An 11643-nucleotide genomic window follows, 5' to 3' on the forward strand; every position below is an offset into this window, starting at 1 on the left:
CATCAACAAATGAAACAAGCATTGGTACATATGATTAAGACTATAAACTCAAAATAAGTTACCTTGTGTGCCAACAATCTCCATGTGAAGATGTGCAAGTCCACTGGCAGTTGACAATGCTAGTTTTATCATTCCCTCTACAGCAACAGTATGCCTGTTCAGATAATCAAAAAGAGAGCCATGCTCATGATAATCTGACACTAGCCAGAGTTGTGTCCATGTACCATTATCTGCAAATCCAAACAATAAAGGGACAATTAAAATTAAGGGAACAAAACAAACAAAACAGATTGAAAAATGCACAAGTTATTCTGATCCCATGAAGAATATTAACTACTGTTACCTTACTGCAGTAAAATCTTTTTAAAAAGGAAAGGATTTCTATTTGCAACAAAAATAGTGATTATAAACTTGAACATAAAGGTAAAGGTAAAGGTTCCCCCGCACATGCGTGCTAATCGTTTCCGACTCTAGGGGCTGGTGCTCATCTCCGTTTCAAAGCCGAAGAGCCAGCGCTTGTCCGAGGACGTCTCCGTGGTCATGTGGCCGGCATGACTAGACGCCAAAGGCGCACGGAACACTGTTACCTTCCCACCGTAGTGGTTCCTATTTTTCTACTTGCATTTTTACGTGCTTTCAAACTGCTAGGTTGGCAGAAGCTGGGACAAGTAACAGGCGCTCACTCTGTTATGCGGCACTCGGGATTTGACCCGCCAAGCTGCCGACCTTCAGATCGACAAGCTCAGGGTCCTAACCCACTGAGCCACCGCATCCCTCAAACTTGAACATACCAGCTATTTAAATCCTAATGAAGTCATGGAGATTTAAGTACCATGCTTTTAAAAAAATGTATGATGAAAAACATGTCTAAAATCCAGATAAAAATATCTGTTAAGTCATTGTAATATAAGCCATTTGTACAACCAAAATTTCTCACTGCAAGCAATTCATATTAGTTTTTAATATCAATCTATAAAATTATGCTCACTTGAAAGGTAGTTTCTTCAAACTGAGGTTGACTCCTGGTAACTTAATGGACACATCCATTGACAACAATCTGGAAATAGCTTGCTACTGCCTTCCAGGTTTTTTTTTCTTCCCAGTCTAGTTTACACTCTTAGTATCTCCTGGTGATCCTTAGTACTCAAGTTGTAAACTGCTGTTATTTAATTAGCCTTGCAAGTAACTCTAGTGAAATTTATTCCAGGCAAAAATTCAGTGTTTCCCAGCCTTGGCAAGTGCCAGATCAGTATCGGTTTCAACTCTTAAAATTATCTGCAATGGCCATGCTTCCTTAGGAATTCTGGATGTTGAATTCAACACACAAGGAGAGCACCCAATTTGGCAGAGTAAGAGATACTTAATATAAGCTTTTAACAGAGGTTCAAACATGAACATAAAACCATTACAATTTTGTTTCCCAGTGAACAAAAATATATATTTTTTAAAAAATACAGTTTCTTTCAAACAGCTTTTTTCTTAACGTAGAGCATGCTTAGCCATTATGTCATTAATGTTTGTCATTACTGGTATGTAATAAGTTACATGATAAACAAAGGAGTTCATAAATGTTTTTCTAAATGTCACAACCTTTGTTGTCTGCAGCTATAAATCCAAGAATATTTTCATGACGTAACATTACTGTTTGATAGATTTCAGCTTCACGAAACCATGAGCGTTCTTCTCTTGAAGAGAATATTTTTACCGCAACTTCTTCTCCTCTCCAATTTCCTCGCCAGACTTCTCCAAATCGACCTTTTCCAATACTTTCTTGTAGTACAATTGTTCTTGCAATTGTTCTTTGAACAAGTAATGGCAAACCTATATAAATAGTTTTTATGATCACTGATAAAGAACCAATTAATTAATCCAGGCTCCTATCAAAAAGACTGTTGAAATCTCTAGCTACAGGTAAAACTCGAAAAATTAGAATATCGTGCAAAAGTTCATTTCAGTAATGCAACTTAAAAGGGGAAACTAATATATGAGATAGACTCATTACATGCAAAGCAAGATAGTTCAAGCCCTGATTTGTCATACTTGTGATAATTATGGCTTACAGCTCATGAAAACCCCAAATCCACAATCTCAGAAAATTAGAATATTGTGAAAAGGTGCAATATTCTAGGCTCAAAGTGTCCCACTCTAATCAGCTAATTAAGCCATAACACCTGCAAAGGGTTCCTGAGCCTTTAAATGGTCTCTCAGTCTGGTTCAGTAGGAATCACAATCATGGGGAAGACTGCTGACCTGACAGTTGTGCAGAAAACCCTCATTGACACCCTCCATAAGGAGGGAAAGCCTCAAAAGGTAATTGCAAAAGAAGTTGGATGTTCCCAAAGTGCTGTATCAAAGCACATTAATAGAAAGTTATGTGGAAGGGAAAAGTGTGGAAGAAAAAGGTGAACAAGCAGCAGGGATGACCGCAGCCTGGAGAGGATTGTCAGGAAAAGGCCATTCAAAAGTGTTGGGGACTTTCACAAGGAGTGGACTGAGGCTGCAGTCAGTGCATCAAGAGCCACCACACAAAGACGGATCCTGGACATGGGCTTCAAATGTCGTATTCCTCTTGTCAAGCCACTCCTGAACAACAAACAACGTCAGAAGCATCTTACCTGGGCTAAAGCAAAACAGACCTGGTCTGTTGCTCAGTGGTCCAAAGTTCTCTTTTCTGATGAGAGCAACTTCTGCATCTCATTTGGAAACCAAGGACCCAGAGTCTGGAGGAAGAATGGAGAGGCACACACTGCAAGATGCTTGAAGTCCAGTGTGAAGTTTCCACAGTCTGTGTTGATTTGGAGAGCCATGTCATCTGCTGGTGTTGGTCCACTGTGCTTCATTAAGTCCAGGGTCAACACAGCCGTCTACCAGGAGATTTTGGAGCACTTCATGCTTCCTTCCGCAGACGAGCTTTATGGGGATGCTGACTTCATTTTCCAGCAGGACTTGGCATCTGCCCACACTGCTAAAAGCACCAAAACCTGGTTCAATGACCGTGGGATTACTGTGCTTGATTGGCCAGCAAACTCGCCTGACCCGAACCCCATAGAGAATCTATGGGGCATTGCCAAGAGAAAGATGAGAGACATGAGACCGAACAATGCAGAAGAGCTGAAGGCCGCTATTGAAGCATCCTGGTCTTCCATAACACTTCAGCAGTGCCACAGGCTGATAGCTTCCATGCCACGCTGCATTGAGGCAGTAATTGCTGCAGAAGGGGCCCAAACCAAGTACTGAGTACACATGCATGCTTATACTTTTCAGAGGTCCGATATTGTTCTATGTACACTCTTTGTTTTATTGATTGCATGTAATATTCTAATTTTCTGAGATTGTGGATTTGGGGTTTTCATGAGCTGTAAGCCATAATCATCACAATTATGACAAATCACGGCTTGAACTATCTTGCTTTGCATGTAATGAGTCTATCTCATTTATTAGTTTCCCTTTTTAAGTTGCATTACTGAAATAAATGAACTTTTGCACGATATTGTAATTTTTCGAGTTTCACCTGTAGTTGACCATGCTTTGTCTTTGGTCATAAATAAAGGATACCAATTCTGCTTTGTTAAAAAAAGGCAACCTCAAATAATAGTTATTGATTTATTTCCACTAACAATAGTAAATACCTCTGGGCAGTTCTTTGGTTGTATTAATCATCCTATCTTATCCTATTGAACTTGCTATAAACACAGAAAAATGTTGTAACTTTTTTTTAATCAATGCAACTTCCTACTCCCCATATCTAGGGAGACTTTAAATCATTTCAGTGGATCTCAAAACTCTTTAAAGCTGAAATAGTTTTCCAGTTGGGGTCTAATCAAATCTGGTATGTACATGCCTGTTTGCTTTGCGAGATAGACCAGGCCAGGAAACAAGCCTCCACAAGTCTGACTGGAAATGGAACTACACTTTTATTGATATTGGGTATAGTAACAGAACCTTGAAATGAATTATTTTACTCCTTACTTCTTATACTCTACAGGTAGTCCTTGAGTTACAGCAGCAATTGGGATTAGGATTACCATAACTAAGGCATGTGTTTGTAAACCACAATGGCATGTGACCACATCACTTACTAACAATTCTGCCAGTCCTGGTTGCTGTTATAACCCTAGGACCACACACGTCATTAAGTAGGAAGAGGCAGTAGTCCCAGGGAAGGAGTGTAGGAAGGCTGCAGGCACCCACTATGGAGCGTGAGTGAGCCGGCAGGGATCACAGTTGGGTCAGTGGAGGCCACAGGTGGGTGCTATGGATGCAGGTGGGCCAGCAGAGGCTGCAAGCAAGTGCTATGGACGCAGACAGGCTGATGGAAGCTGTGGAAAGGCCAGTGGAGGCCACGGGCAAGCAGGGGTGTTGCTGTGGGCAGGGTGTGTGATGGAGTGTGGGTGGGCAGGAGGAGCTACAGAGTACAAGATCTCATACTCCATACCAGGCTCCTTGGGAGACAAAATGGTGGGAGCAATTTGTGACTTTCTCTGACAGTTTCCCCATTGACCTAGCTTGTGGGAAGCTGGCAGAAAAGGTTGCAAATGGCAATCATGTGATTGTGGCTCACTGCAATGTTATAACTGTGAGCCAGACACCTGCACTACATTCACTGTGGGGACCCAGCAATGGCTGGAACTTCGAGGTCCAGTTGTAAGTCCAATTTTTAAGTGCCACTGTAACTTTGAATGGTTGCTGAATGGATGTAAACCAAGAACTACCTGTAGTGAATCTCTATGGAGATTCTCAGTCATCCAGGTCATGCTTGTCCCAAAGGTGCTTTTTCAAGAGGCCACTGGACTTTATTTTCTTTGAAGACGTTTCGCTTCTCATCCAAGAAGCTTCATCCAAGAGCTGAAGAAGCTTCTTGGATGAGAAGTGAAACGTCTTCAAAGAATAACAAGAAATAACAAGGGAGAAGTCAGCTTTAGTTCTTTCTCAGGCTTCTGTCGTCTCTTGGGCCTATACTGTAGCATATTTTTCCAACCATCATCAATGCCTCATTTCTGCAAGGACACCTACTTGGCTCCTTTATAGTGCCCAAAGTACATGACACCCAACACAGTATAGTAGTTAAAATGTTGGGCTGACACCATGAAGACCTAGGTTCTAATCTACCTTTAGCCATAGAACCTTAACAGGTGATGGTGGGCTAATCATTCCCTCTAGCCCCAGTCAGGTTGTCGGGCAAAATAGGAGAAAGGAGCTCTAGGTATGCTGCCAAGTTCCTAAAGGAAAACTGGAAGGTAAATATATTAACAGTAGAGGTGGTCCTTGGTTAGTGACCACTCGTTCAGTGACTGTTTGAAGTTGCAATGGTGCTGAACAAGTGGAACTTACAATTGGTCCACAAAGTTTTGGCTGTCGCACAGTCCCTGCAGTCACATGATTGTGATCTGAGGCCTTGGCAACTGGCTCACACAATGGTTGCAGCACCCTGGGACTGTTTGCAACCTTCCCTGCCAGCTTCCCACAACCAAGTCAATGGGGAAGCTGCCAGGGAATGTCGCAAGTCACTTCAGTAAGTCTCCCCCACCAAGTAGCAACCACCCCCAGGCCCAAAATTGCTCACAACCCTGCAGCCACCCATACGCCCTGCCCCACCCAGTAGCAGCCACCTCCAGATCGAACAAGCTTGTATACCCTATTGCAGCCACACGCACACTCTCCCTCACCTGGCAGGAACCATTTACCTTCCTGCTGGCCTGCTTGTGAACCACCTGGGACTTGCAACTTCCTGCCACCTTCCCAAATGATATTGGTTGATGGAAGTGGGCGGAAAGTTGCAGGGAGGTCCTTGCTTAATGATGGCAACATGGACTGCCAGTACTGTCATAACTAAGCAATGTGGCCATGTAACTTTGCTCTTTATGACATCGCTTAGCAACAGAATTGTGGTCCCAATTATTTTTGTTAAGCAAGAATTACCTGTATATTATAAAGCTAAAGGATAAGTTTTCCTTAGGTTAGGCTTGAATTTGGAAATACCATAAATCTTAAGCTTCAGGTAATCTTTTATTCTGATATGAAAATTAAACAAGATAGGGGTTTCCTTTTCCACATGACAGTGTCTGCAGCACTATTATCAATATAACATTGTTTACTATAATATGGGGAAATTACTCTATTACCTGATCCTGATCCTGAAGTGGTCATATCATAAATTAAATCTTTTAAAGTAGTTCCTTCAGATATAAATGGACGGTCCATTGAAGGCTCTTCTTCACTTGGAACTCTATGGTGTATGACTGTGCGATTACGGCAGATATAAAGAATCAACATAAGTGAAATGCAAACAAAACAAACTGGCACACCAATGACAGCAGCCAATTCCACTGGTCCCAGAGTGAAAGAAAACTTCCCTGGTACAGGACCTAAGAAGGGAACACAAAAGAGGAAACAAACAACTCATTAGTTAAATATTATGCTGAGGACTTGGTAGTGTGTGAAATGAAAAACAATGGAATTGTGCTTTATAGATATGTTTCACCATAGGGAATCCCCTCAGCTATCCATTTTCTGCTGGCAAAACAAAAGATTATTACCTGGTGTTGGAATCGGAAGATCAATTTTATTGCAGAAGTCTTTATCACAGCAATGAGGCACTGTAATTACTTCTTTACTTGTTGAAACAGCACAAACAAATGGCCTGTCTCTGGGAAATAGATCAATTTCTGCAAGGCACATGCTATTGCGTATGATATGGTTTCTATTCTGTATTACTGAAGTAATGCAGAGCCCATCTGTTGTGCATGTAAAATTCTCTTTCGTACAGTGAAGACAAAAGCATTGCAAGGCTGTTTAAAAGAAAAATGTTTAATATTAGTGATATTTTAAATAGTTTTAAATAGAAAGCTACTAAACTCAAATTTATTTTGTGAATAGCTCTGTATTCTACTGACAGCATTTAACTCGGAGACAAAATGGCTCAAGATGTTTTCACATGAAAATTCCTTCTATCACAGTTCTGGTTTGCTATATTGTTATTATCATCATTTATTAAATTTGTATGCCATCCATCTCACTGTCCACCACCTCTGGGTGGCTTACAACAATATAAAAGCATAATATAAAACAATAAGAACATTAAAAACATTAATAATATTCAACATTCAGAATTAAAACTTCAAAATCAACCAAGAACTAGGTAAAAAGGGACCAATGCGTAAATGGGGTGGAGGTGGGATGTTCTAGTAAAAGGATGATTTTGGGCTGGAGACTAAAACATACGAAGAACGGTTGCAGGAATTGGGTATGTCTAGTTCAGGGCTTTTCAACCGATGGTACGTGTACCACCTGTGGTACTTTGCCACGTGGCAGGTGGTACACGACTGCTAGCCAAGTGTAGCAGGGGATGGGAATGAGCCGAAGCAAGCCAAGCCTGAGGGAGAGGCAACTGCAGCTGCAGGACTGTCTGGGCTCAGTAGAAGCCCAGGAGCTGGCAGAACTCCAGCTAATTGGCACTTCCGGAAGCAGCACGGAGCTGGAGGTGAACTGAAGAAAAAGTCGGGGAAGGAGAGGAGAGGCTATAAAAGAGGTGGTTTGGGTGGGAAAGGGAAAAAAAGACAACAGGGAAAGGGAGAGGTTAGCAGGCAGGAAGGAAACAGGGACAGAGAAGAAGCAGCAGCTGTTGCTGGAAGAAAAGGTCCCCTGGTTCGTTTTCTCCAGCCAGGAGAATGCAATCAGCACTGATGAAATGAAAAGCCGGCATGTCGGAAAGGAGGTGGGTTTATTTAGTTCTGGATCAGCTGGCAGCTTGATTGGGTTACCATAAGGATTTTTGTACAGTTTTTACAGCGTTTTGTAATTCAGAGGCTCCTTTGTGTGCTTTGGTTATTGGAATATTTTAGTCTCTATTTTAGGGTAGCAGTGAGTCCAAAGTGTTGATTTCTGTAGTTTTAATCCCTTTAAACAAATGTAATTAGTTTTACCCCCTTATCTTGAGTCTGTCTATGGCTTTTAGAAAGTTTTCTTTGAAGGTAAACTGGCTTAATTTTAAAGCTAAAGCTTTCCACAATTGCTGGAGCCTTTCAGTCTTGGGATGCAACATTGTGACATGTGACACACCTGAGGCAGCTTAAAGAACCCCTCCCCAAGTTTCTGTTTATTTTGTGAGCCTTTCCTGTTTTGCACTTGATTCCTGTGTCTTTAAGGGTACAGGGAAGGGATTGGTAGAGTGCATACTTACTACACTGTGGAAGAAGAGCTAAGAAGGGCCGACCAGCTAGCTCAGGGCTCTACAAACTTAGCAACTTTAAGACCTGTGGACTTCAACTCCCAGAATTCCTCAACCAGCCATGTGGGCTGAGGAATTCTGGGAGTTGAAGTCCACAAGTCTTAAAAGTGCCAAGTTTGAAGACCACTGATCTAGCTGGTAGTGGTGCATATTAATAAACATGGATAAATTCATCATACATTTGTCAGTGCAAAGGGAAAGTGATTCAGCAAAGGAACAGCTACCGAAGAAATTAAAACTGGTTCTTTTTTCCTTTTTTCTACAGTTTGTAATATTTTATTAGATTATAGAATAAAATACAAAAATACAAAAGGTAATAGTAGGACACAGTGGGAAGGAAAAAGGGGGAAAAGTGAGGGGGAGAAGGGAAAAAGAACAGAGTTCCTCTGTTGCAGTAGAAGGAAGCATTAACATTGAACCTCAACTTTTTACTTTTCCATAATATTATAAACTACCCTTTTCTATAACAACAAATGAATCTAATCAGTAAAGCCCCAAATCCCCCCTTTTTTTAGTCATCAAGTTTTTGACACCTTGCTAAGCACTGGTGGTACTCAAATATTGGCATGTCCTAAAAGTGGTACAATCTGTGAAAAGGTTGAAAAGCCCTGGTTTAATGAAAAGGACTGGGGTGAGATGATAGTAGTGTTCCAATATCTGAGGGGCTGACACAAAGAGGAGGGGGTCAACCTATTCTCCAAAGCACCTGAAGGCAGGACAAGAAGCAATGGATCCAAACTCATCAAGGAGAGAAGCAATCTAGAACTAAGGAGAAATTTCCTGACAGTGAGAACAATTAACCAGTGGAACAGCTTTCTTCCAGAAGTTGTGGGTGCTCCATCACTGGAGATTTTTAAAGAAGAGATTGGACAGCCATTTGTCTGAAATATATACAGGTGAAACTGGAAAAATTAGAATATCATGCAAAAGTTCATTTATTTCAGTAATGCAACTTAAAAGGGGAAACTAATATATGATAGACTCATTACATGCAAAGCAAGATAGTTCAAGCCCTGATTTGTCGTAATTGTGATGATTATGGCGTACAGCTCATGAAAACCCCAAATCCACAATCTCAGTAAATTAGAATATTGTGAAAAGGTGCAATATTCTAGGCTCAAAGTGTCCCACTCTAATCAGCTAATTAAGCCATAACACCTGCAAAGGGTTCCTGAGCCTTTAAATGGTCTCTCAGTCTGGTTCAGTAGGAATCACAATCATGGGGAAGACTGCTGACCTGACAGTTGTGCAGAAAACCCTCATTGACACCCTCCATAAGGAGGGAAAGCCTCAAAAGGTAATTGCAAAAGAAGTTGGATGTTCCCAAAGTGCTGTATCAAAGCACATTAATAGAAAGTTATGTGGAAGGGAAAAGTGTGGAAGAAAAAGGTGCACAAGCAGCAGGGATGACCGCAGCCTGGAGAGGATTGTCAGGAAAAGGCCATTCAAAAGTGTTGGGGACTTTCACAAGGAGTGGACTGAGGCTGCAGTCAGTGTATCAAGAGCCACCACACAAAGACGGATCCTGGACATGGGCTTCAAATGTCGTATTCCTCTTGGCAAGCCGCTCCTGAACAACAAACAACGTCAGAAGCGTCTTACCTGGGCTAAAGCAAAACAGACCTGGTCTGTTGCTCAGTGGTCCAAAGTCCTCTTTTCTGATGAGAGCAACTTTTGCATCTCATTTGGAAACCAAGGACCCAGAGTCTAGAGGAAGAATGGAGAGGCACACACTGCAAGATGCTTGAAGTCCAGTGTGAAGTTTCCACAGTCTGTATTGATTTGGAGAGCCATGTCATCTGCTGGTGTTGGTCCACTGTGCTTCATTAAGTCCAGGGTCAACGCAGCCGTCTACCAGGAGATTTTGGAACACTTCATGCTTCCTTCCGCAGACGAGCTTTATGGGGATGCTGACTTCATTTTCCAGCAGGACCTGGCACCTGCCCACACTGCCAAAAGCACCAAAACCTGGTTCATTGACCGTGGGATTACTGTGCTTGATTGGCCAGCAAACTCACCTGACCTGAACCCCATAGAGAATCTATGGGGCATTGCCAAGAGAAAGATGAGAGACATGAGACCGAACAATGCAGAAGAGCTGAAGGCCGCTATTGAAGCATCCTGGTCTTCCATAACACCTCAGCAGTGCCACAGGCTGATAGCTTCCATGCCACGCCGCATTGAGGCAGTAATTGCTGCAAAAGGGGCCCAAACCAAGTACTGAGTACATATGCATGCTTATACTTTTCAGAGGTCCGATATTGTTCTATGTACACTCCTTGTTTCATTGACTGCATGTAATATTCTAATTTTCTGAGATTGTGGATTTGGGGTTTTCATGAGCTGTACGCCATAATCACAATTATGACAAATCACGGCTTGAACTATCTTGCTTTGCATGTAATGAGTCTATCTCATATCTTAGTTTCCCCTTTTAAGTTGCATTACTGAAATAAATGAACTTTTGCACGATATTCTAATTTTTCGAGTTTCACCTGTAAAGTGAGACTTACAAATTTGAGGGAACAGAAACGAAGAAAAAAAAGACCTTTTTAATGAATTCTCTGGACTATACATAACTATTTAATTCTGACTTCAAAGCCATTTCTAAAGGGGGGGAAAGGAAAAAAAATCTGGACTTTTGGTCATTATGGAAAATCAGAGACTTATAGAAAATACATATCAAGAAATAATGAATACTTCACAAGAGGAAATATATAATAAGCTGCAACCAATTCAAAGGACAATGATCTCAAACTACAAAGAAATACAGAAGAACTTTGAAAGTATAAATCAACTTATCTCCAATTTAATTTTACTCCAAGAAAACTCTCAGGAAAATACAGCAGAGATGACTGAACATAAATCCGAGGATAGAGATTTAAAGATGGAATTTTACAAAACAAAAGAATATGATTTAATTCAAGTGGAAGAAAATATAACTTGAAAAGCCCATAAGTCGGAAACTTGACACTTACATTTTAACACTTCAAAGCAAATTTGTGGATAAGAAAAAGGACTGGAAAAAACATTCTACAGAGATACTAGGGAAAACACCAGAACTGGACTAGATGACTAGATCTATTGAATGGAATGTTTAAAGATTAGATATCTTAGCTATGGTTAAAAAGAATAAGAAATTGAGGAAATAAATATATACTAACCTAGGAGGGATATATATTTTAAGTGGTACGTTATTTCTTATGTTTCGTTTCTCTTGCTTTTTCATTTTTTCTTCTCTTTTCATTCTTTTATTTCTTAAGAAATATAAAAGTTTGAAATGGCTTATATGGGAAAAATAGAATTAAATCTGTCAATGTAAATGTAATTAATCGTTGAAAAATTTTTCACTGGTGGGAGAAATAAACTAAAATAAGTATCGTAACAGGACTTATGATAAGGCAACCAATATGACT

The 11643-nt window shown here is 40.8% G+C and overlaps 1 protein-coding gene across 5 annotated transcripts in view; it reads right to left on the reverse strand.

Moving 5' to 3' along the window:
• LOC310648287 (TGF-beta receptor type-1) overlaps positions 1 to 11422 on the reverse strand; it is a 33258-nt gene extending 21836 nt beyond the window's left edge. For 2 of the 5 annotated variants that reach the window (XM_083376039.1, XM_083376041.1), the window contains exons 1-4: positions 6537 to 6787; positions 6123 to 6365; positions 1591 to 1821; positions 63 to 230 (exon numbers count right to left, since the gene is read on the reverse strand). In XM_083376039.1, the coding sequence (XP_083232165.1) occupies positions 63 to 230; positions 1591 to 1821; positions 6123 to 6365; positions 6537 to 6678 (784 nt within the window). In that variant the 5' untranslated portion in view covers positions 6679 to 6787. Of the gene's footprint in view, positions 1 to 62; positions 231 to 1590; positions 1822 to 6122; positions 6366 to 6536; positions 6789 to 11391 lie in introns of those variants that run through there. The other 3 variants (XM_083376042.1, XM_083376043.1, XM_083376040.1) reach the window with 3 other exon arrangements.
• Between the last annotated feature and the right edge of the window lie 221 nt (positions 11423 to 11643).

The sequence above is a fragment of the Vipera ursinii genome (assembly GCF_947247035.1).
Source record: "Vipera ursinii genome assembly, chromosome: W".
In the NCBI taxonomy this organism is placed as follows: domain Eukaryota; kingdom Metazoa; phylum Chordata; class Lepidosauria; order Squamata; family Viperidae; genus Vipera; species Vipera ursinii.